The sequence below is a fragment of the Typopeltis vanoorti genome, chromosome 4 (assembly GCF_054136105.1).
Source record: "Typopeltis vanoorti isolate ZY-2024b chromosome 4, IOZ_Tvanoo_1.0, whole genome shotgun sequence".
NCBI lineage: Eukaryota > Metazoa > Arthropoda > Arachnida > Uropygi > Thelyphonidae > Typopeltis > Typopeltis vanoorti.
This window is the reverse complement of record NC_143552.1, coordinates 114,179,176-114,207,125: the sequence shown is the minus strand read 5'-3', so window position 1 is coordinate 114,207,125 and position 27,950 is coordinate 114,179,176. Positions and strand designations below refer to the sequence as shown.

The window sequence follows — 27,950 nt, the reverse complement described above, 5'->3', positions numbered from 1 at the left end:
TCATTTAATCTTATAATACAATTTTAACTTCATATTGACCATAGCTTTTCAATAGGTTCAGCTGATTGTGGCAAGTGTTTTAGCAGCAGATTCAGCTAGTAAAATTGAAGAGGCACAAGCCCTTGCTGGAACATGGGATGGTGAGAAAAGAAAAGTAACTAAGTATGTTTATTTTTTTGTGGTGATATTAACTGTTAGAAAAAATAGGAAAGATATACCATTAAAGAACTTTGATTAATGCATGTTTTGTAGTTTGCTACTTTCAAAATAAGTAAAGTTGTCATATTTGTATGTAAATGATAATGGTTATTATATTTGAACAAAATTTTGTAAGCACATGCAAAGTAGCATGCACCAGTCTTCTGAAGGGGAACCAATGCCAATCTATTAATCAGTTTTAATTTTCTTGTTATAATTGGCTAGTTGCAAGTATCTTGATAAGCTATTTATAATAAGTTCTTACCCCTCTCCCACTTCCTGTAGAATGTGTTTGGACTTTAACCTTACAACAAAATAGATAAATCTGATATTATGACATTGATGGCAGCATATAAGGATAAAAATAAATTAATTAATAAAATAAAAAACAACTTTCTCATAGAGGATCAAAAAAACTCTTCATTCATAAGGTATTGTTACAGTAAATGCCAACTGCATTCTAGATTGCAGTGCAGTTTCATTATTTGCAATAATTCATTCTGGGTTACCTAGAATGAACTGTTAGCATAGTATGGTAGTGAAACATATGTTAGCAAGTATTTAAATGTAGTAGACCACCTGTTAATCTAAGCTAGAGGCCATCACTACTTAAGATGTTTAGACAGAAAATTTTTGGTCTTCCTTTCAGAAACATTATGAGAAACTTTTTAGTGAAGTGATATTTGCTGGCTTGGTGATAATTAAAAGTTTGCTTTATGAGATAGATCAAAGCCACGTATCCATGTTCCATCCTTCAAGTTCATCTTGAACTTCCTCCATGTACAGCAGATGCTCGCCTTAGTGAATCTCTAGGGACCAGAGAAATATCTTGAATAGCATAAAGGTTGCTATAGTGAATTGTAGGAAAAAATATTGATCCTCATGTCCATGTTATTCTCAGTAAATAAATACCCAAAATGGTCTTGACATTCAGTTGGTAATTATAGTTTCTTGAACTTATCTCAGTAAGCTGTAGCAGTTCTTTGAGGATTAACACTCTGGAGTACATTGATTGCACTTTTATTTACTTTCTCCCCATGCATTGAATAGTTTCAGGTATTGGTAGCTTTTAAATAGTGGGTATTTTAAACTTGGAATAACCATTGAACACAATCTTCTACTGAAGAGTGTTCAATTTGAGAAGAAACAAAGTCAAGGAGGTCAGTAAACAAAGAAAACAGTGGACAAACAGAACAAAGGAAATGGTCGGAAATTGTCCATTGAAGATCAAATAACACTAAAGGTTGAGAGGAAAGTAAATGAAAAACTTTATGAAAACTGAATTTTCTCATTAATGATGCATAATCAAAAGCTGATGTCAGATCAATGATGAGTGTACACATCAAACTCCTGATGTGTACACTCAAGAGGTGTACAGAATACTGTGGTAATGCTGTGTTAAAAGTTGACATTATTACTAACTTCTTATTAACAATTTTCTTCCAAATTATGCTTATTTCTTAGGACTCATATTGTCAGATATTACATTTCGGCCTTCTGAAAGACTTCTACATGGATTCTTTCTCATACCAACTGAGATTAGTTCTGCTCACACATAAGTAGATTGAATCCTTCAGGATTCAATCTGGAGGTAGAGATACCTTGATGTATAGGAAGGTTCTCGTGTTATTTCTGATTTTATTTATTTCTTTGATGGGAACTGCTTCTCTTCTGAAGCATGGAGGAGTGATGTGGGGAAGTGTAAACGGATGCTATTTATTACTATATTATAAACCTGTTTGGTTACTGCGCTCTTGTAATCTCTTTATCTTATTAATATTATATACATTTTCCTTATATATACGGAGGCTGTTCAATAAGTTATAAGACTATATTTATACAGAAAACAGATTACCTTTAATCGTCATCATTTACATGGTCTTTTTCAAAGTAACTACTGTGAGATGCGATGCATTTGTCCCAATATTGCGTCTCCACTTCTTAAACACATGTGAAAGTCCGTTTTTTTTTAGAGTTCTTTCAAAACTGCCTCCGCAGCTTTTACACATGCTTTGTTGCTTTCGAAATGGCAGCCTCTTAGTGGTTTCTTGAGCTGAGGAAACAGCCAGAAATCGCATGGTGCGAGATCAGGACTGTATGGAGGGTGTAGTAGGATATCTATGTTGTTCTTCTGCAAGACGTCCACTACACAACCAGCAATATGTGGCCTTGCATTATCGTGATGCAATAAGAAGCCATTCTTCAGCAATGGACGCTTCCTTTTGACGTGCTGTACCATTGTCCGTAAAGCATCCACATAGTATGAGCCGTTTACAGTATTCCCGGATTTACAGCGTGTTGGTAAACAATGCCTTCGCAGTCAAAAAACATTATGGTCATAACTTTACCAGCCGATTTTACAGTTTTTGCTTTCTTGGGGGTAGGCGAAGACGGATGCTTCCATTCACTGCTTTGTTGTTTCATTGTAGTGATAGTGATACAACCAAGCTTCATCTGCTGTAATGATGCATTTTAAGAAGTTGTCGCCTTCTTGTTCCAGTCTTTCTTTCCATTCTGTGCACACATCCACTTGATGCTGCATTTGCTCCGGTGTCAAGAGTTTGGGAATCCATCGGGCACAAACACGTTTCAGTCCCAAATGTTCAGCCATGATTGAGTGAACACTTCCCACAGAAATATTCAGGACAACATGCAGCTGGCGTACTGTAATTCTGCGATCCTCCTTGATGATAATCGCTGCTGTGTTGATCATTGTCTCTGTGATGGACATTGAAGGTCTTCCCTCACGTTCAAGATCTTCCACATTTTGCCTTCCTTCCTTAAAAGTTTTATGCCAGCGAAAAACACTTGCCCTCGACATTGCTTCATCGTTGAAAGCTTCGCATATCATGTTAAAAGTGTCCGATGCCGATTTTTGCAAACGCACACAAAATTTAATCGCATAACGCTGTTCCAAGGACGCTTCCATTTTGACGCATGGTCGCGGCTCATAGGCACACCGAAACAAGCTTGCGTTTAGTCATGTGACACTCTGCCACATCAGCCCGTATACGCCATCTATCAACCTCTTTTGTTAATACAGACAGCAACATTTCTTTATTCCACAGAAATTAATATTGTGATGAGTGGTTTCACGACAGTAAAATTAGTCTTATTACTTATTGAACAGCCCTCGCAGTCTTAACAAACAAATTTTCCAGTGTTCATAGGCATACGACTCATAGTGTGAAAGGTAGATAAACCGCTTACGAAATAGTAAGGTAGAGTAAGAAGATATATCGTAAGAGGTTTATCTACCTTTTGCACTATGAGTCGTGTGCCTATGAACACTGGAAAATTTGTTTGTTAAGACTGCGCCACGAGTATCGTTTTATTGGCATAAAACTCAGTAATACGGCCGGTTGATTTCTCTCTGACACAAATTCCTTCAGTAAAATTTAACACAAACAGTCTTGGTCTAATAGCACTTAACTTTGCACTTCTGCTATCTTACTTGGCTCCCGCTCTTAGGTTCGCGTTTATTTAGGAACAGTGCATTGTAATTTGAAAGATTAGGCGGTACTCTATTAACATATAAATAAAACACATTTATTTACATTAATACCAAAGTACATTAATTAAACGATAGGGAGGTTATTCTCTCTATCGTTAGATTTTTAGCATAAAAATCTAACGATAGAGAGAATAACCTCCTATCCGTTAGACTTTTAGCATAAAAAAACAATTTCCCTCTTCAATACTAAATAACTATAATATCATTACTCAATTACTTCTCTGCTTATTAATTCAAATTATTGAAACTCTAATTTGCTCATAAGGAGGTTAGCTAGCTATGCTAAGTTATCTCACAAATTATATTCCAATTAATAACAAATCAGAGGACTCTCTTATAGACACTGTTTATTTCTAGTACCTTATCTCTTAACAGTCCATCTAAACTATTTTTCCTATATTACATAAAAGAAACATGGAAAAAAATAGAAATACACTCGCATATGCTCTATCTTCGGTCGCACGCTTTAGCATGGATTTTTCACTAGAGTCCTAGACCTTTTCTCTGTCTCGGATCTCAGATTTTCTTTTTGCAGTGTCTTGCTTCACCTGTGCTTCAAGGATTTTTGGCAGGGCTTTGGAATGCTGATCTCCGGCACTCTTGGGCTTCGGCCAAAGGGTCCAGCTTGCAGAACTTATGCAGTCTCGCTCAGAAGGCAATGCATTCTCCTCCGGGTGTTGAAGTCTGCTCCTTGATTAAGCTTCTGGTAATCTTCCACAACCATATCCAGGATCGAAATAGCCTCAGGTGGATCGGCTTCCCTTTCTCCTTGACATCTGGCTGTATAGTCGTGTCCTGTTTCTGACTGCCGATGATTTCTTGTTAATCTTCAATCCCCTTTTATTCCACCGTCTTTGGGGCCTTGCATGAAGGGTTGAGACCCCAAAGAATTCGGAGCAACTCTTTGATCTTCTGTTTCAACCGACCCATTCTTTCTTCTCCTGTTATACCACACAAATCCCATTAGACAGACACCAGAACTACTTGTGAATTATTCCATCCCTTTTCAGAGCGACCTTAACAGTGGGCATACACAGAGCTTGTAAACAATGGTTTCAAAAGCACTCTGTTAAACAATAACATATAGGTTGGAGTGACGTAGCATTTTCTTTTGTTTCTTACAAACTTTACTCTTTCTTTGTTTACTTTGTTTTTTGCTAGGTTAAATTTATCATACAATAAAATATATTCTTTTTACAAAAATGTTATTTTCATATTACAGTCTTTTTAGGTGCGACCTCTGTAAAAATCGATGTAATGCGCTCGTAAAATTTCAAGCTACATCAAATTTTACAGAAGGAACAGGCAACCATGGGTGAGAGTAAGTCTTAAGGTAACAGAGATGGCTCTCATTGTTATGTTGAGCCTATGTCCACAAGAGTCGTGTGATGACTTTGGCTCCAAGCTGGTGAACAATACTGGGAAGACAGGGCTATTATAGCTGCTGTATTAAGATTTGAAACAGTACAACCTCAAGTTGTGCCTGTGAGCTTGTTTATGATGTTTTTCCTGATATCTTCAACTTAGTTTTTTTCCAAATGTTGTTGGTATATGAAGATGCAGTCATATGTGACACCAGGTTAGCAAGGGTTCTTTTCATGGATCAGTCTTTTTTTCAGAAGCTTATTTTTAGTTTTCTATGAACCTCATTGTTACTTAGTTGGAATGATGATACAACAGTTTTGTCGCAGTTAGAGGGTAGTTCCCATCTTTTAAAGTAATTTAGCAGTGAGTTCAGATCTTTGCTCAATATTCTTTCATGTCTTCGAAAGTATTGTCTTGGGTGGCAATTGCTATTATCATCAGTGTAGATAAACTTTAGAGTGTGGTGGTAATGACCCTGCCACGTAGTGAGTTATGAAACCCAAAAATGGGACTGTAGTGTCTAGGAAGAAGAAAATAAACTTTAGACTGGCTGTTGGAGGAGATGTCACTTGTGTAGAGGTTGAATAGAGCTGGGGCTAGGACAGATCCTTACGAGTGATCCATCCTGTAGGATAAATGTGTTTTTTGTGAATTCAAATAAACCTTTAGTTTTTTTAGCAATTGATTATTTTGGCTGCTTTATACAGTAAGCCTTTCTTCTGTACACTGATGAGAGACGTGATGTGAAAACTTTTTATAAAGATGCTGGATCTCTTTTTTGCTACCAGTGGGAATTTTGGGTTTAACTTTTGTGAATGGGCACACATGTCATAGATAATGGATTATTACTCCAGATATGGGGAACATCTGCAAGATAAGCAGGGTAAGCTCATGAATAAGCAGTCCTGGCAAGCCAAATTGCCACGGAATCCTAAGACAACAGTGTGATTTGGCACTCTGTACTGCTATTAAATAAGAATTCCTCTGGGTAGATACCCAAAGATCAACTGCAACAACTGGCCACCAGATAAGATGCTGCTGTGGCATCTGCTCCATGTCAGGAACTGCCTCTGTTTCAGGGATGGATGGTAGCCTGCATTGCCCCTCAACTAGGAAGTAGCAACTTCTGATACCTGACCTCAGGGTTCAAATGCCAATAATGGTATCCTGGACACTACAAGAAATGAGTACATACCATCAAAGTAGACAAACTGGCTTGAATGTCACTTGGGTCATTAAGGTTCACATCCATAGCCTAGGCAGAGGGTCATGTTCAAAAAGTCCAGTATAGTATCCAAATCATTTCATTCATCATAAAAATAATTAAAAACAATCAAACAAGAACAATGGGAATTTCCTGACTGTTCTCCAGCTGAACATTGAGGGATTTACTAGATCAAAATCAGAGGTACTAACTAATATTCTTACCAGGCACAAAAGAGATGTCGTTGCTCTTCAAGAAACTCATTCATGCTTCACAAAAAATATTACCATTCCAGGCTACATCCTTCTCACTGATAAACCTGATGAAAGATATGGTCATGGTGATCTATGCAAAAGTAGATCTGGAAAGCATCTCTGAATCTCTGGGACAATCACAAAGTGATATTTTTGTTGGTATCTGCCTGCAGAACTTCTCAATCTACAATGTATATAAGTCTCCTCTACTTGAGGAAGCTTATATACATTGACTCTACTGGCCAAGCCCTGTACTTCCTCAGCAACCCATCTTGATATTATCTTCAGGGATTTGAACTTGCACAGTACTTTATGGTCATATAATAATGATGAAAACCCAGGCCTGCAACTGACAGACTGGATGTTTACAAAATGCCTCCATAATAGCAAGCAACCTGGAACTTTTAAATCTGGAAGATAGAGATCAGAGACAACCCCCAATCTCTGCTTTATCACCACTGACACAGAAAGAATTCCTTTTACCTCAACCTATACTGCCTCCTTTTTCCCACAGCCAGCACAAACACTGCCCAATTACTATAGGACTTTGGGAAGAATGGAATTACTAATCCATTCTTCCCAATACCCCGATGGAGTCTCAGAAACGCAAACTGGCAGAATTCACTGAATTCATTAAAACATCAACATAATTCCACCTCCAGTTTATAACTATGAAAGATTCACTGAACTTCTCATAGCATCTGGCAAAAGATGTCCCCCAAGAGGATTCTGAATTACACACCATGCTGGTCAACTGAAAGCAGTAGTCTTCTGGTAGAATATGAATATAAGAACCATCCAGACACTGCTTCTGTCCTCTTGTGGTCCTTCTGTAAGTTCTTAAAGCATTTGAAGTTTTTCATGTTCCTGCCTATTTTCATAGTTTGATCTTTTTATTACTAATATTCATACAAAATTAGTTAAAACTGTTATTCAAATTTAGTCAAAGAATCCTTGAAGACATGCTGTATTTGTTTGATCTTACTGGTTAAATTTGATATTATGGTTTTAAATCTTTCATGAATGGAGAAAGTTGAGAGAACAATTATTTTGATCTCAGCTAGTTTATAGAGAATTGAATTATGTGACTGAGTTTGGCTACAAGAAAATAAGAGTATCATTAGTAAAAATATGTGCTTTCCATCATTTGAAAAAGACTAACGATGGAAAGCACATATTTTTATGTTTTACCCTGATTATTAATGACATGATGAGAGTGTCTGAGGTTTGTGTGCACCATGTTTTTAATGAATAGATGACTAATTCCATGTAGGATCATGCCTTGTTTCTTGTTGCACGGGTGTAGGTTTTTTTAATATTTTGATATTAGGTTGAATGCCACTTTTTTTTTTCATAATGCAATCCATACAGATGATGAATAAGACCTGGGATAGCATGTGCATCCTTATCTTACATCTGAAACTATTTGCCTATACTTCCTTGAATTCTAACTACCGACTCGTTTACTCCATAAAATTGACATTTTATTTTGATCTCAGCCAGTTTATAAAGAATTGAATTATGTGACTGAGTTTGGCTACAAGAAAATAAGAGTATCATTAGTGCATATTTGAAAAAGACGAATAACGATGGAAAGCACGTATTTTTATGTTGTACCCTGATGCTTAATGACATGATGAGAGTGTCTGAGGTTTGTGTGCATGTTTTTAATGAAAGATGACTAAATCCAATGTAGGATCATGCCTTGTTTCTTGTTGCACAGGTGTAGTTTTTTTTTAACATTTTGATATTAGGTTGAATGCCACTTTTTTTTTTCATAATGCAATCTATACAGATGATGAATAAGACCTGGAATAGCATGTGCACCCTTATCTTACATCTGAAACTATTTGCCTGTACTTCCTTGAATTCTAACTACTGACTCGTTTACTCCATAAAATTGACATTTTGAAAAGCTTTTCTCTGGGTACCTTGTCGTATGCTTTTTTCAGATCTACAAAAGTTACATACAGATTCTTTATTCTCATGATTTCTCAACTATTGGTCGTAAAGTGAAAATCTGATCCTGACCAATAATATGCGAGTATTTGTGGTCAGATATCATCTATTCTAGCTGCCTTATCACATTTCAAATTTCTTTTTTTCTGACTTAATTACTGAAATGTATTCCTCACTCAGTCCCCCCCCCCCAAGCATCCCTTAACGACTTCAGCGACAGACTAAAGTTCACTATAGAAACAGAGCATGAAAAATTAATAAATTTCCTAAACTTGACAATTAGAACAAACAACAAAATAGCCACAGAAATATTCCACAAACCCATGCACATATTGGAAATTACCTCCACTTTAACTCATATCATCCTTATTCTATTAAAAAAATCAGTTATTCTAGTACAATTTATCAATGTGCACAAGTTCTTGACTACACATAATTATCTCAACATAGCAATAAAGAAATTAACAACACACATTTTTAAAAACCGAAATTACCCAACACAGCAAATAAATTATGCCAACAAAACTGCGAAAACCCGTCGAAACAATCCAGTAACCAAAACAAACTTCCCAACACAAAAAATTATTAAACTGCCATACATCCAAAACATATACAAAGCCTAGAAATACATTTTTAAACACACTGACTATAAATTAGTGTTCACCACGAACCAAAAATTGGCAACATGTCTAAAACCTACAAAATCTCACACATCCAAAGAAATACTAGAACACCACTATGTGGTATACAAATTTCTTTGCCAACGAGACTGTGATGTCACCTACATAGGTCCCATGATCTGATCTTTATGGGTAAGACTACAGGAACACTTCCATGACTGCAACATACTGATTCCAGACATCTAAGCAAATAAGAAACATAATAACCAAAAGAAAAACAGAAAGAACAGTTCACGCTCTTGAACAGAAGCCTACCCTGCAAATCGACAAAGCCGTAATAGTAGATATACAGGAAAATGAAACAGTGCTTAGAATATCAGAAACAATAGGCCATAAAATGTGACAAAAACTCAATAAACATTCACCGCCTCTATATAATCTTCGAGAGTCGATGGCTCCAAAACAAAAATTAAGTCGCAACTCTGACCAATAGAAAACAAAACAGATACATCCAAGACAAAAACATCAAGCCGACATGACATAGCCTCCATTTTTCCCATGAGCTCTGAAGACAACACATGGTCAAAATGGCTCATACACCATTACTCCCACCCCTAATCCTGTTTTCATCATATTCTATCCTTCTCCTTTTCCCCAAAAGATTTCTATCTTTCACCTTCTTCCCAAAGAATTCACCGCCACACTTAAAACCGGTTTTAAATTTCACATACCTTGTGTCTTACCAGCAATTCTCCCACATCTCGCTATATACACATTTCCACCCCCACCCCTGCCTTCCAGTCATACTTCAGTAATATCGCAATAATCCGAATGCCACTCAATAAGATGACAACCAGGAACATCCTATCCAAAATTATTCCTTCCTTATATTCTTCATATATCTATATCTTTAAAACATCAGTAATGCCCTAAAAATTGAGTAAAATATGACATCATAAAAGGGTACTCTTAAACAAAAATAGGCAAAATAGCCATAAAAATTTATACTTTTAAGTATAGTCTCTGGGAAAATTCCCATGTTACTCCTCTTAAACACTATTACTATAACTACGGCTATTATAGCCTGTTTTTGTTTAGGAGTGTTCCTTATTTAAATACATTGGCTATCAATACTCAAGAGGGGTATATATATTTCATAGATCATAGACAAACAAGACAACGAAACAATGCTAAGAATATCCGAAACTATTGCCATAAAATGCGATGAAAATTCTATCGACGTCCACCACCCCTACCTAATTTCCGAATGTTGGAAGATCCAGAACCTACAAATTAAGCCATGCCTCCGGCCATGTAGCGACAACTAATGCCCTTATTTGGCAGTTGCAACTTTGCCCTGACATAGCCCTACACTCATTTCCGACAAAGTTCCGAGGACGGTCACACGACCGAAACGGTTCCACGCCCCGTTAAACCTGCCCCAGTTGCCACATAAGTTTACCCTTCTTTCCCCCCCCCCACACACACACGCACAAAAATGCGTCCTAATTCGAAATAATATATGTATACATTTATATATATATATTATTAATATTAACCCGGGTTATCCAAACTTATTTTCTCGTGTCTAAACACACCTCCACACTCCCTTCCTCTTCCCCCCCGTTTGTAAACAACCTTCAGCGAGATCATGGAAATGGAAGACTAGAATCAAAAAAGGTATGTATCAAATTTTTCCACCTCTTTTAGTCTACCTTAATTGCCTTCTAACCCCTCTTGAGTATTGATAGCCAATGTATTTAAATAAGGGACACTCCTAAACAAAAACAGGCTATAATAGCCGTAGTTATAATAATTTATCATTTTAATAGGTAAAAATGGGATATTATTGATTCATCCAATGTTATTGCAAAATATAGAAAGAAACATGAAGTTTTGAACAGAGAATCTATAAGAATATAACCTTTTGGCATATGAATTGAATTGGTTGCTACTTAAAATACAAGCGCTGCCCACAAACCCATATATTTGCTTTTTATTAGTGCTTAAATTAGGTTTCACTGGAATGACTGCTGTTTCAGACTCTTGATTCTCATCAGAGGCTAAACAGAAATTCTATATCAGAAAGTTAAATTTATCACAAATGAGCTCTTGGTAGTTGCATAAACTCACCTATACAATACAGAGTTATGAGTTGAATAACTCATAATCACACTTTTCCTCAACTTCCAGGAATGACTTTTTGTTCTGTATCCTCTAGCCAAGTGCTGAAACATTTCTCCTGCATCAATCCTATAAAACCCTTTAAGTAACCTACATTTTCTATCATATCCCTCTTTTTCACCTATAAACCAACTTCTGCAGTTCACACACCCTCAGTGTATCCTCATAGGGAACATTCCACAGACCATGTTAGTTGCTCACCTCTCAATCATCTCTACCACTTCCTCCCCCCCCCCCAAGAAACCCAGGAGACCAGATCCAAGCACAGTAATTCAGATATGGATGTATCAAGGCCTTATAAAGAGGAATAATAACTTCTTTCTCTCTACTCGTTAGTGGGCTCTTCAAATAGCTAAGTAATGTTATGGACTAACTTAGCAACATGGCCTCTAAACTTCATCTCTCTCTCTCTGTCACCACCACTCCTAAATCCCTTTACATTTCTTCACATTAAACTGATACCATTATCTTTTGCCCATTCTGATAGCATATTAAATCATCCTGTATACTCTCTACATCCCCTTGATTTGCTATTACTCTACCTAATTTTGCATTCAGCAAACAATATTTCTTAAACCAACTTTTGCAGTTCACACATCCCTCAGTCTATCCTCATAGGGAACATTGCACAGACCATGTTAGTTGCTCACCTCTGAATCCTCTCTACCACTTCCTCACCCCCACGAATCCCAGCCCCAAGCACAGTAATTCAGATACGGATGTATCAAGGCCTTATAAAGAGGAATAATAACTTCCTTCTCTCTACTCGTTAGTGGGCTCTTCAATAGCTAAGTAATGTTAGGAGCTAACTTAGCAACATGGCCTCTAAACTTCATCTCTCTCTCTGTCATGACTGCTCCTAAATCCCTAGCTTCATCTATTTCCTGGAATACAGTTCCATCAATGTGGTGCACTGCTTGTAATTGATTTAACCTAAAATGCATAACTTTATATTTCTTCACATTGAACTGATACCCATTATCTTTTGCCCATTCTGATAGCATATTTAAATCATCCTGCATACTCTCTACATTCCCTTGATTCGCTATTACTCTACCTAATTTTGTATCTATCAGCAAACAATATTTCCTTTCAGATTATGTGCTATATATCATTTATGTATAAATTAAACAGCAATAGTAGTTGTAGCGCTAAACCACTCATCATTAGCTTTTGTCTGGATTCTGCTCTTCTGTATACCAGTTTTTGTCCAGCAGACACCCTCTTATCTACATAGCTAATGTTATACCCATCCCCATTTGTTCTAATTGGCATAACAGAGATCCATATGGTATTCTGTCAAATGAATTTGCAAATCCAGCAGAATCATTGTGTAGCCATTTCCCTTATCCAACTCAGCTGTTACTCTATTATAAAAAAGTTAGTAAATTATTAAGCAATGAATGACCCTTCACATAATCATGCTACCCCTCATAGAGTATCATATTCCTGTCTACCCATTCCTAAATTTTCTTTTTGACTATTTTCTCGCACTTGACCACCACTCCTGACATACTGATTGGTCTATAATTTGCTACTGTAGTCTTAGAACCTCCCTTTTGCAAGGGAGGTACTATGGTTAGGGACCATGAAACATCCACTGTTTCATGGTCCCTAACACAATATATTTTTCTCTGAAATAGTGTGGGTTCTATGGTTGATTTTCTTGAGTTTCCAGTATCAAAGAAATGCTTACCTCTGCTAGAGATCGACTAACAAACTAATTCTGTTGTCTGTAGCGAGCGTCAACTGTACTACAGTATCTTTAAAAGAAAGCTAAAAGATTATATGGTATTTTGATATTGCAGGAGAAATTTGTATTACTTAAGTAGTATATTATAAGTGATAAGCTGTATACCAGCGCTTCCCAAACTGTGGGGCACGGCCCCCTTGGGGGCTGTAGGTTTTGTTGAGGGGGGACGTGAAATAATGAAAACAAATTTAAAATGTTTTAAGACTAAGTAGTTTTTTTTTTATTTTAATGGAAAAATTCATACATTGGTGTTGGTTCACGAACTTTGCTTCCTGCATATTTCGGCGCTTAATGAATATTAGTAAATATTGCTTATTCATATGTTTAATTTCAAAGCAGTGGTTAATTGTATTTACTTCGAATACTCTCCAGGGAAGCTCCAAATCTTCCTGTCCCTTATAAAGTCACTATAAAGTCAATATCAACAGTCCCTGATTACGAACACATGATGAAAGGGACTGTTGATAGACTTTATATACATATCAAAACTCGTTTTATATTATCACTGTCATCTGAGCTAGTTTTCTGTTACCAATAAAAGTTTTGTATATACTTCACACATGAAAAAAAGCTTAAACAAGTTCATGTGGGGAGATAGTAACTCGCTTGCAGTGGTAAACAACACGCCCTCCCTAACAGCCACTATACTGCAGAGGCAATAAAAACAAGTACTTTTATTATGCCAGTGAATAAGGTATGAGGAGTCTGTGTAATATATTTCTCAACAAATAGTGCAATTAGAGACAACTGGGATAAAAACACACTAATTAATGAATCACATGTCCCCTCATACAGAAACTATGCTGTATAGACTGAAACAAAACCATATGTTGCATGGGCAAACACAGTATCTAACTAAAAACTATTGTTATTAATTAGATGTGTGTGAGTTCGATTTCCCAAGGCGCCAATAAAATTCAACCGAATGTGTTAAAATTCATAAAAATGTTAAAACTAAGTAATATATATATATAATGAATGTTATGGCAGTTTCACATATGGAATTCGGTTGAAGAGAGTTAGCATTTCAACTCAATTGTCAGCTATGCTTTTATATTTCGGTTGCACGATCTTTTGTTAATACCACACCAATCATATGCACGTTTTAATAACCTGCCTTTGCTGTCTGTTTTGCGTTAGGCTTAATTACTGTAAAGGGAGAAAAGTCACAAAAGAGAAAAATGTTCCTGGTCCAGGGATTCCCTTATTCAGGTAATATTCACTAATTTCATGTTATCAGTCTGTGGTGTGGTGATATTATTTGATCTATTCTACGTTAAAAAATTTAACCCTGAGATGGATAAGTGGCTGATAAAAAAAAATTTTAAAAAATCCCACGAACAATCAGAAGAAGCAGAAACAGACTCAAAAAAAAAAAAAAGGACAGTATTTCATATTTTACCAGAACAGCCTGCATTGTCTTCAGAACCAAACGGTATGAGGCAAAAAATTTAATATATGCATTTGATTTTTGCAATATTCACTGTGTATGTTTTGTATTGAATATAAATACAATAAATATTATAATATATCTCTCTATTACGATTTTTTTTTTGAGGGGGGGGCTGTGAAATATTTTAATTTTTGCAAAGGGGGGACCCTGACATCCAGAAGTTTGGGAAGCACTGCTGTATACTACTCTCCTGTCATCTGAACTAATACAGCTAGGAAGAATATCAGTGTTCATTGAAATTAATAATTATATTAGTGATAGATTGTTGATGAATCTTTCAGACTAGTTACCTTCTAGCGTTATCTGGCTCTTAAGTCCCTGATATCAAAGAGTTAAAATATGCTGTTCCAAATAAAACAAATGTCCAAATATCCTTTATCAATTTATTAAGCTGAATTTTAAAATTTTTAATTGAATTTTAGGTCATTGTAGGAAATTCGAATTATCATCTAAAATTTGTAAATAATGTCTTTTAAATTGAAGGAATTTGTTTTAATGGTGAGAATCATTATTGTGAGATGAAGATAAGCAAATGGAAATTTGGTTGAAGTTAATAACATCATTCATGCCATCTCAACTCTAATTTCAATGAAGTGAGAATTGAGATGACAAGAAGTGAATATAATGTTACCAAAGAAATTTGATGGTTTTCACAACATGGGGGGAGGGGGGATGAACTTTAGTCCATTATTTCGTCTAACAGTAACTGAGACATTTGTCAAAGAAAAATAACCTGGAAGACAAATTTGAATAAGAACATAGAACATCAATCAACTATGAATTATTTTAACTATAGCACTCTGGACACAGTAAAAGGCAGTTGGTTTTTTTTTTGTTGATTTAAAATGCAAAATTATAGTCTTCCAGATCTGTTGAAATTTCTTGCAACTAAACTTATTTAGTTAGGAGTATTCCACAAAGTACAAGAATCCAAGAATAATCTGTCACTTTTGAATGTCTTTTTAAAGTAATAGTCCTCCATCTAACTTCATGAAGGATATTTAGCATGATCTGCTTAATCCACTTTGTCCATATTGGTTCATAAATAATTCTGGTGTTCTTCTCTCCTTTTAGCTGCAGATTTGTCAGACTGTCCATAATATAGGATACGAAACAACACAGAAGGAAAAAAGAATTATTCACTTTTATTTCTATGTTGTAAATAACTTTCTTTGATATCCTGTCTAACCAGTACAAATTTAAATATAAACTCATGAATACAATGTTTGTGTAATGTTATATTCATATTTTTCTCCATAGATAAATGTTATTTTAAAAGGATATAAAGAAATAATATCATAAATTTCCTGATGTATCCTCAAGGGGTCTTCAGGCTACTATGACAGCATTACATGATTAAGTTTGTTATTAATAATCTCCTATCAGGAATTTTATTCCAAATCAGTCTATTAATTGTCAGCACTTCAAAATTGTTATATCTAGTATTTGTTCTTCTAAGACACTTTGACTGAATCAATCCACCTAGACTTTGGTCTTCCTCTGGATCTTTTTCTTGCCATCAAACAGGTGTTTGATGGCAGGAAAAAGTTTTGCTAACCTTTCCTTTCCTATTCTGTTTAAGTGGTCATATCACATTAGATTAGTTCTGCTGGCACATTCTTGAATGCTAACAATGCCAAATTCCTTTCTAATGTCTTCATTTTTAATATGATTCTGCCATCTGCTCACTCCCCTAATTTTTCTAAGAACACCCTCATGCCTGTCGTATCTTATCTTTGATTAAGTAGTTTATTTCTAATCCAACTCTCAGATCTATAACTTAAAACTGGTTTGAGCACTAGGAGGTGAAGATTGAGAAAGAATGCTTACAGCGTGAAGCCTAATGTTGTTAGCTGTTTCCAGAGCTAAGTTACAGGTACTGCATTCAGTGTTGAAGATTAGGTCTAATGCCAGTACTTGCTTCAGAACAATGGCAAACTTATGGCTGAGACTAAAGGCACTTAAGGTAGCATTGCTAATCCTTTTTGATGACATATTAACTACAGTTTGATGAGGTTGAACTACTGGTATGGGTTTTGAATCCAGAAGACTGTTGTACTTTTTGATGTCTTTATTTTTCATTTTTAAAAATTCTTTGAACAGAGGCTTCTGAAATATCAAACAGAATGATACAGAGTTCAGAATAGCTGAGAGCTCACACTGCAATGAGCTGATGGCATTTTACCTCTCTAGTATGATTATTAGAGAGAACTTGCAGTATGGAACAATTGTTTACTTCAGTATTCTACTTTTAGGAATAATTATATATGTGAAAAATCTTAATTTACCTGTGAAGATAAGCTGATATGTATTTATTTTATCTGTTTATTATTTAGACATGCTGACACTTTAATTCAACTAAATAATGATGTAAAAGTACCACCTAGAGGCTGGAAATGTGAAAAATGTGATATGACAGAGAATTTATGGCTCAACTTAACTGATGGTGCTATACATTGTGGTCGTAAATATGCCGATGGCAGTGGAGGAAACAATCATGCAGTAGAGCATTATCTGGAAACAAAGTATCCACTAGTGGTCAAGTTGGGTACTATTACACCAGATGGTGCAGGTAAATTTTTTATATGTATTCTTAGCTAAAATTAGTTTTGAATGAACAAAAATGCATTCCTTCAACAGCAGAACAAGGAATTAATTTAGTTGGAATTGTTTCTTTTTATATCATGACAAGTTTTCAGTTTCTTTTGTTAGTATTTTAAATGATCGAATTTACGATAGGAGGTGCACAGGAGATACTATGATAGTATACTACATGAAAAGTTTATTACTTACTTTCTATTGACGATTTATTAACTACAGTTTGAAGAGGTTGAACTACAGGTATGGGTTTTGAATTAGTCTGTTATTTATCAGGACTCTAGTATTGTTGGATCTGATAATTCTGTCAATGATGTCATCTGTTCATCTTCTGGCCAATTTTTCTCTCAACTGTACATTAAAATTGGTTCAGACTCATACACTTAGTTTGGTGTTTTGACTAATTTCTAGTATTCCATATAAATTTATTTAGTAAGGTCCTTGATTGTATTAGCTTTGTTTATTCTGTTGTCCATTCCATATTTAAATTGCTGTCATCATTAAAAATTTTGCCAAATAGCAGAAATGTTTTTCTCATTCTATAAATTTCCCATTCAGGGTGCAGCTATTTTTTTTGTTGTTTGTTTTGTTTTTTTAGTGTTCCCTGCTCATTTTCATAGTATTTTTTTCTATTTTATTGCAAATTTTCAAATTCTGAATTATTCTCCTGTATTTTCATGTTTGCATCTTATCACATTTCATTTGGATCATATTAAAATTTGCTTTTTATCTGTCAGTATTTAAATATTTTTTTCTGTTTGATACTCCTTTTTTTTTTGCATATTTTTTATATGAGTTTCACACAAGAGAGAGAGAGTGCAGAATATGTTGTACTGTAGTGTCACGTGCAAGCAGAGGTGTGGAAAGAAGGAATTTATTGATATTCTTTTTGGATGGACAGCTAAAGGTTGTAATTGTTGGTGTAACACCTGAGGAAGGCTTGTACAAAGAATAGGTTCGGATAGAACAAAACAGATTGAAGACAGGCAGGCTTGGTGCATTTGCAGTTTGTTCATGCTGTAACAAGCTTAGTGGAAAGTGGAGGAATGCTGAATGCTTGGTTTAATGGAACAGTGCCATGGAAGTATTTATAGACAAGACAAAGTAGAAACAGATTGACCAACTGTGAAGAAGTAATTGTTGAAGTGATTCTGTGAGAGAGGGATCATTAATTAGCCACTTCATTCTTCTTCAGTATCAGAACTTTTTAGGAAGGCTTTTGGTATGCAATTCTAAACATGAGAACAGTATTCTAAGATTGGATTGATTTGGGATTTGTAGATGGTTAACAGGTGTAAATTAATGTCTTAAGTGGAAGAAGTCATTTTTTTAGGGATGAAGAAGCTATCAATATGATGTGCCAGGAAGGGCCTGAAGTAAATATCTGTATTATCAGAGGTAAGAGAAAATGAATTATGATCTTTTTTGTGAGAAAGAATGCACGATTGTTTTTTGGTAGCATTGAAGGTTACTAGGTTATGTTTATGTCGTTGAAGAATGATTTGGTGATCTCTGTGTTTAAGGCACTAGTTGTAGATCTACTTTTAGCCTTTGCAAGAGAATAGAAGACATGACCCATTTATTTGTTCATGATGTCTGTATTTAGCCCTTTCAAAGTTGATCTAACAGATAAAAACTTAGGTGTTGACAGTTATTCATGACTTATTTTTAATGGTATTAACAACACCAAATGAACTATTTTATAAACAGATATTTTATTAACTTGCTTATATGTCATTAAATTTCAAATCGGCATCATCAGAGCACAATACACCATGTATATGTGACAGTATGTAAGTAAGTGAAACAATGCAAAGTCCTATTTGGGTGCCCTCTAATGTTGTTAAAAAAAAATACAGCTATGTGGGAGTTGCTCTTAAGATAACAGTCTCCCAAAAATTTGGGAGACTGTTATCTTAAGATGTAACCATATTTGTTCAGGTTTGGAAAATTCTTCATAACCATGGCTGACTCAAAAAATACTCTTTCAGATCTATAACAACTTCTAAATAGCACATTAGTTTTCTTCCATCTAATCCTGTGTGAAGGGATATCCAAAACATGGTCTGCCAGTCCTGACTTGCCATAATAATGATAGCAAATGTATTTTTTTATGTTCTTCCAGGCAGATGTTAACAGATCTTCTTGTCTGCCCGTAGTAGGCCAAGTCACAGGGAACTTCACCTTCTAACACACTCCAGGGTGTGTTAGAAGGTGAAGTTTATCCTTAGGTGAGTGGATCAGAGGGATCTCTAATAGTGTTCATGACTATTGTAGTTTTATTGTAGAAAGCTTTTCACTTGGTTAGAAATTAAATTATATTTGCCAAGAAATTATATTCTTGTGTAATCCTTAAGAGTAAGCAAATACAGCATGTATATGTGAATTAAATTGTCTAGTAGTAATTCAGTTACATTGAATTACTACTAGACAATTTAAATTATCGGCTAGGTGTTCTGATATTAACAGAAATCTGGGTTAAAGACGAAGAAATTGATTTGTACCAATTAAGCGCATTTAAACATTATTATCAATGTAGAAATTATAACAAATCTGGAGGAGTAATTATCTTTATCCGAAATTCCATATCTGTTAATAACATTACTAACATAAAAATGAAAACAGCTGAAAATGTCAATTTATATTTAGAACATCATAATATATATATATAATGGCTGTATATAGGTTGCATTGTTACGCAGAGTCTAACTTTATACAAGAACCCGAGTGTAGTCTAGATGAGATCAGAAGTGACAATGTTCTCATAATTGGGGATATGAATATTGACTTGCTGAGGAATAGCGGATCCTCTCAAGATTATCTAGATCTACTTGCCATGCATAGACTCGAACAATATATTAATATCCCCACGAGAGAATTTATTGGTGGTAAAACGTGTCTAGATCATATATTCGGGAGAACATTAAGTGGAAACAAAATCCAAGCAGCAGTTCTGCGCCAACCTCTCACGGATCACTTTCCAATCGGTATTAAAGTGCATTTGCAAGTACAGCACAAAGATAGTACAACCGAAAACATTCCCTACACAACAATTGACTCCAGAGTATTGAAACGTAACTTAAGCACTGTCTCCTGGGAAGCTATAATGACAGAAACATATTGATACCTCGTATCATAAATTTATTGCAATATTGAACAATAAAATACAACGCTCAATTAAAGTTAAAATAATAGGCAAAATGAAAGAAACAAAGCCCTGGATTACACAGGAAATCAGACACTAAATAAAAATTAGAGATAAAGTGTATAAAAAGTTTAAAAAATACCCGCACAATCAATATTATGAACACAGTTTCAAGTACTATAGGAATCTGATACATCATAAATTAAAAGAAAGTAAAAACGAGTACTACAGAAATGAATTCCTAAAATGCCAAGGAAATCCCAGAAAACAATGGAAGTTTGTAAATAAATTAATCGGTAAAGATACACACAAACAAAACCTCCCCATACTTAAAAATATCAATAGGAATAGAGAAAATGGAGATAGAGAATTAACTGAAGAATTCAATAACTTGCCACAATCAGTGAAAGCATTCTGAAAAATGCTAAACCCACCCCTCACAATTGCACTCTCAAGAGACTTGATAACTCCATATATCTTTTCCCCACTTGTGAAAACGAAATCAAAAATGTTATAGCTAGCCTAAAAACAACTAAAACTTCAGGATATGATGGTATTAACACAAACGTTGTGAAAGAATGCCAAATGTACATCATAGAACCCCTTATGTACATTTTTGACTTATCACTGATGACAGGCACGTTTCCATCAGATTTTAAGAAAGCCGTAGTTGTACCTATTTACAAAAAGGGAAACAAAAATAACATGATTACTTACAGACCGATCTCTCTTCTACCGGTCTTTTCGAAAATATTAGAGAAATTGGTAAAAATTAGACTCGTGAAATTCTTGGACAAAAACAACTTCTTTTCAAAGAATCGATTTGGGTTCAGACAAAAGTTTATATAAAGTTTATTTTATACCTCCCTCAACGAACATAAACTAACATTAGCAGTATTTCTAGATATACACAAAGCTTTTGACTCTGTATCACATGAAATTTTAATAAAAAAATTAGAAGTCATAGGAATACGAGGTACTGCCCTAAACTGGTTCAAAAATTACTTAAATGCCAGATCACAAATTGTAAAAATAAACAACAGCTATAGCAGCTCCAAAACAGTAGATTGCGGTGTACCTCAAGGATCTGTCTTGGGACCAATTTTATTTAATATTTATATCAATAACTTCTGCAATCTTAAACTAAACACTAAAATAAATACTTTTGCAGATGATACAGTACTAATTTTCTCTACAGACACAGCCGAACAAATTAAAACCATCATGAATGCTGATCTTCTGAAAGTAACAATTGACTGGAGTCAAATAAACTCAGTCTGAATGTCTCAAAAACTAAATATGTAAATTTTAACTGGCGAAATGAACTTCACTGCACAATTAATTTTGCATTATTGGAATTGCAGGACAAATTCAAATCGCAACTGCGAGAAAATAGAAAAAGTCAGTGTAATAACATTCTTGGGATTAAAAATTGATAGTAATTTAAGCTGGAAACAGCATATTACCGATGTCGTAAAGAAAGTAAGGATTATGTTAAACAGACTTTACTACCTAAAAAGATTCTTAAATTTAAATATGCCAAAAATACTATATTCTGCCTGGATTCAAAGCACACTACAATATGGTATATTAAGTTGGGGAGGAATCTATCGCACTACTCTGAAACCTTTAGTCTCGACTCAGAATAAAGTAATTAAAATCTTAACTAGAAACAAATATAAGGATACTGCAATGTGTAATAAATACACCATACTAAACATACTACCCCTTAGATATTTATACGCCTATAGGGTACTGTTATTCATAAAAAACAACAATGAATACGTAAATATCAAACAAGATACTTTCCTTAGCAGACATAAGGGCCTAAAATATTTAGTTCGAAAAGCAAATAAAGAAGCAATACACAAACATTATATTTATTTAGCGCCAAAAGTATTCAACACACGACCTTCAACAATAAGAAATGAAACTAACCCAAACAAATACAAAACTCTAATCAAAGAGTATTTATTTTCCCACAGAAATAAGGAAGCTCTGTTCAAAATAATTATATAAATTATTGGTTTTTAGCATATTTGTATTCAAAGATCCAGTCTTATGTGTAAAACATAAAACTTAAATGCTATTTAACTGCTTTGTTTTATTTTGTTCCTAATTAATTATTATGCAACTTTCTCTGTATGATGAAATTTTATTTTATCTGCGATTTTATTATGTAATTATATTGTAATAATAATATGTAATATGTATATTATCTGAATGTACATATATGTATATAATGAAAATGAATTATATACATTTTTGTAACTTTATGCATATCGTAACCTGGATGAGCTGTTGCTCTTAGGTTACACATATGATTGTGAAAATTTTGTACTATTATAGGAAGCTTACAATAAAACATTAGGTATTATCTTATTCTAAAAAAAAACAATGTATATAAAGGCTTATGACTTTGCATCAGTTGCCTTAGTATCTCATAATGTATGACACACATCCTTCTGTATGTGCACAATGCTATGCATTATGGGAGAGTCACTACACAGACTGCTTTCAATCTTTTGAGATCTCATCAGGTGGTAGCCAGACCCAGGAAGATACCAAGGTTAATGCATTTTTGAAAATTATGGAGACAACTGCCGTGTTTGAATAAAAACTTTAGTTTAATATAACTAAAATCTACATTCGACGTTTCGACCTTTATGTCAAGATCATCTTCTGGAGCATACAACTATACACAGAAAACAAGTTACACTACAATCAAACTGGTTTGTTAAAGACACTGACCAACTGCTACAACAATTGTTGGCCTGATCTCTGGTGAAAAATAAAATAAAATAAAAAATAAATAAAAAAATATATATATAAAAAAAAAAAAAAAAAAAAATTTATACATCAACACTAGAGTCCTATTATTAGTGTTATCTGTTGGTTGTAGAAATACATTGGGCACAACAACGACATGTATCTATCTATATACATATATTAACATCACGTCCATTCCTGCCAGTTGGTATGGAATGGTTTCTAATACTAGCTGAAGATTGGCTAGAGTCCTGACTTATGCTGGATCTTATATATTAGGTAGGCTGAATGTGTGCCATCCAGATCCTTGGAATTTTCATGCCATCTTTGTTGTTGATATTTGGGTGGTTTATCAGGATTTCTCAGGCTTCCTTAAATTTCCTTTCATAGCAGGTTTTTGTGCGGTGTAAAGAGCAGGTGCTTTTCCAGTTGATTTGGTGTAAGGTGTTGAGCACGTGGTCTGAGAGGCCTGCTTCACCATAATGGTTATATTTAATATGTCTAATGTGTTCTTTCTTGCATAGGGATTGTCCGTCCTGTTTCATCAATTTACGGTACGTTACAGGTGCAGCGGATGCAATAGACTCCAGGATGTGCTAATGGGAGGAGAGGATCCTTAGAGGAGTTGAATATTGTTTTAAGTTTAGTGGGTGGTTTAAAGGTGGCATTGAGGTTATAATGTTGTAGGATTCTGTTGATTTTTTCCGATAACCCTTTAATGTATGGGATGGCTATGGTTTTACTGTAATCTAGATTTGTTTTTGTTGTTGTTTTATGGAGTATTTTATTAATAGTATTTTTGTTATGCCATTATTTATGAATGTGTTGCTGATGATTTTTAGTTCTTGTTTCAGGGCTTGCTGGTTAGAGCAAATTGTTGTAGCTCTGTTTTTAAGGGTGTTAATGACTCCATATTTTTGTGATGGGTGGTGGTATGAATTAGCATGTATGTATTGGCCAGTGTGTGTCAGTTTTTGGTAGACCATGAAGGATAGACTGCCTGAAGGAAGACGTGTGACTAGTGTGTCTAGGAACGGGAGCGAATTTTGGTTTTCGATTTCGATGGTAAAGCGGACATAAAATTTACATCCGCTAAGGCACTCCGTATTTATGATCGCACAGAAAAAGCAATGCTTAGAGAACAGATTCAAACAGCCCGCCAAAACCTAGCTACACACAAAATCTGGTTTCAAAATTACAATCCGAACTATATTAATCCAGACATTCTACAAGTACTTGAAAGAATTACTGACAATTCGGCCAAATATACCCTGGAAAAGAATAAAGAAAAACTCAAGACAAAATTCCACAGTTTGAAACAACGGCAAAATATGGCGGAATCCATCCAATCAGAAGACTTCCTCCCCGATAAGCACCAATAATGAACAACAAACAAGGGAGACAAGGAGCGACCAACCACCAGCAAGCAAGAACCATGTGGTCAACCTATCAAGCCACACCCTGAACAACGGCGAACTTACGCTACTGAATAAAGGACTTAACTATGCAATAGCACCTAAAAAGGTAAACAAATTGGATTTTATCGACCACATTGAAAGAGGCATCAGATCCCTACCTAACAATATAGCAGATAAAATACGACTAGAAACTAGTAATGTCCTGAACACTAAGAAAACCATACAGAACAATCTCACAAAAACGGAATTAGCAGCAATTAAGTCATTAAAAGCCAAACAAAACATAATAATAACGAAAGCAGATAAAGGCAATGCCACTGTTGTCCTTGACAGGTCAACATACGTACTTCAAATGAATCAACTAGTAGCCGATAACAACGCATATAAAATGGTAAATTATAACATAACAAGAAGGATAAAGGATAAAACAGAGAAACTACTCAAGTCCGTCACTTCTTGGCTACCAGACACGGTTAAAAAACTCAACCCCCCCTCCACACACAGAATATATGGGGTCCCGAAAATACACAAACAAAATGTGCCCCTTCGACCAATCGTGGAAGGAATAGACAGTCCAAGAAATTAGCGGCAACACTCAAGGAGTTGGTAGGTCATTCCCCCCTCCTACATAAAAAACACGCAACACTTCATAAACAAAATTAAAAACATAACACTCGATAAAGACGACTTATTAGTCAGTTTCGACGTTTCTGCCGTTTTCACTAATGTCCCCATCAATGACACAATTCTCCTACTACAGAACAAATTTCCACCCGACATTACGGCCCCTCTTTGCCCACGTACTACAGTCTGGTTACTTCGTATGGCAAAACAAATTTTACCTACAAAAAGAAGGTACAGCCATGGACTCACCACTATCCCCCCCCAATTGCTAACGTCTACATGGAAACCTTTGAGCAAAGGGCTCTTGATTCTGCCACTCTAAGACTGACAGTCTGGCTTAGATACATTGACGATGTGTTCTTGATCTGGCCGCACGGGCGACAAACGCTAAACACATTCCTTAGCCACCTGAACAAACAAGACGAATGCATACAATTTACCATCGAAATCGAAAACCAAAATTCTCTCCCATTCCTAGCCACACTAGTCACACGTCTTCCTTCAGACAGTCTATCCTTCATGGTCTACCGAAAACCGACACACACTGGCCAATACACACATGCTAATTCATACCACCACCCATCACAAAAATATGGAGTCATTAACACCCTTAAAAACAGAGCTACAACAATTTGCTCTAACCAGCAAGCCCTGAAACAAGAACTAAAAATCATCAGCAACACATTCATAAATAATGGCTATAACAAAAATACTATTAATAAAATGCTCCATAAAACAACAACAAAAACAAATCTAGATTACAGTAAAACCATAGCCATCCCATACATTAAAGGGTTATCAGAAAAAATCAACAGAATCCTACAACATTATAACCTCAATGCCACCTTTAAACTACCCACTAAACTTAAAACCATATTCAACTCCTCTAAGAATCCTCTGATCCCATTAGCACATCCTGGAGTCTATTGCATCTGCTGCACACCTGTAACTTACCGTACATTGGTGAAACAGGACGGACAATCCCTATACGCAAGAAAGAACACATTAGACACATTAAATATAACTTTATGGTGAAGCAGGCCTCTCAGACCACGCGCTCAACACCTTACACCAAATCAACTGGAAAAGCACCTGCTCTTTACACCACACAAAAACCTGCTATGAAAGGAAATTTAAGGAAGCCTGCGAAATCCTGATAAACCACCCAAATATCAACAACAAAGATGGCATGAAAATTCCAAGGATCTGGATGGCACACATTCAGCCTACCTAATATATAAGATCCAGCATAAGTCAGGACTCTAGCCAATCTTCAGCTAGTATTAGAAACCATTCCATACCAACTGGCTGGAATGTACATGATGTTAATATATGTATATAGATAGATACTTGTTGTTGTGCCCAATGTATTTCTACAACCAACAGATAACACTAATAATAGGTTTCTAGTGTTGATGTATAATTTTTTTTTAATTTTTTTTTTTTATATATATATATTTATTTTTTATTTTATTATTTTTTTCACCAGAGGTCAGGCCAACAATTGTTGTAGCGGTTGGTTAGTGTCTTTAACAAACTAGTTTGATTGTAGTGTAGCTTGTTTTCTTTGTATAGTTGTATGCTCCAGAAGATGACCTTGACATAAAGGTTGAAATGTCGAATGTAGATTTTAGTTATATTAAACTAAAGTTTTTATTCAAACACGGCAGTTGTCTCCATAATTTTAAAAAATGCATTCGGATCACTGCATAAACTTAAAAGAAAGGATACCAAGGTTAAATTAATGTAGGATTCATATATTTTGCCATATACAAGTTTTATTAAATTACACTGGATCAGAGATACTGAGGCAATCAATGTGAAGTCAACAGCCTCTATATACTAGTGGTGAAGATACTTCATGTGCAAACTTTGTTTGCTTGCTCTTGAATAAAGGATTAAACAAGAATATAATTTCTTTATCAGGTATAATTTACTTTGTAACCAAGTGAAAAATAAACTTTCAACAAGTGAAAATGCCTTCTACATTTATGTAGAAAGTATTTTACCTTGGGTATAATAAATGTTAAAGATACCAAGCTATTTTAAACCTGGTTTTACTCCATTTCCCAAGTAAGCAAACAGACAAACAAGTCAAGTTTGTGCCTGCACGTATTGCGAGTCTAGCTGACCCTCAAAGTAGTGCAAAACCAAGGCAACTCATGGTAAAAGTAGAATAAGCTCTGATCACTAATCTTAATATTTACCCTTAATGCAAAGCACATCTCCTAGAGGAGATGTACGATTCTTTGTATTAAAGGCAAGGGGCCACTACCCAGACCGGTTTCGACCTTTATTGAGGTCTCATCAGTGGAAGCCAGGCTACTTGCTTACTTGGGAAATGGAGTAAAACCAGGTTTAAAATAGCTTGGTATCTTTAACATTTATTATACCCAAAATAAAATACTTTCTACATCTATCTCTCATCTTGAGATTTTTATTTAATGAGGTCAAAAACACCTTATGGTAACTTGTTCTGGTAAAATACTTATAAGCTCTGTATTACTAAAATCTTGGTATTTCTAGCCTGGCTCCCACTGATGAGACCTCAATAAAGGTCGAAACTGGTCTTGGTAGTGGCCCCCTTGCCTTTAATACAAAGCATCATACATCTCCTCTAGGAGATGTGCTTTGCATTAAGGGTAAATATTAAGATTAGTGATCAGAGCTTATTCTACTTTTACCATGAGTTGCCTTGGTTTTGCACTACTTTGAGGGTCAGCTAGACTTGCAATACGTGCAGGCGCATACTTGACTTGTGTGTCTGTTTGCTTACTTGGGAAATGGAGTAAAACCAGGTTTAAAATAGCTTGGTATCTGTAACTTCTACATATATGTCATAAAGTGAAAATCTGATCCTGATAAGCTAATTGTTCATTAAGTTGGAGGCAT

At 35.1% G+C, this 27,950-nt stretch overlaps 1 protein-coding gene across 2 annotated transcripts in view; it reads left to right on the top strand.

Moving 5' to 3' along the window:
- Window positions 1-27,950, top strand: part of Usp5 (ubiquitin specific protease 5) — a 362,226-nt gene that overhangs the window by 81,167 nt on the left and 253,109 nt on the right. For both annotated transcript variants that reach the window (XM_090391427.1, XM_090391426.1), the window contains exons 5-6: window positions 56-162; window positions 16,841-17,076. In XM_090391427.1, the coding sequence (XP_090247553.1) occupies window positions 56-162; window positions 16,841-17,076 (343 nt within the window). The remainder of the gene's footprint in view (window positions 1-55; window positions 163-16,840; window positions 17,077-27,950) is intronic.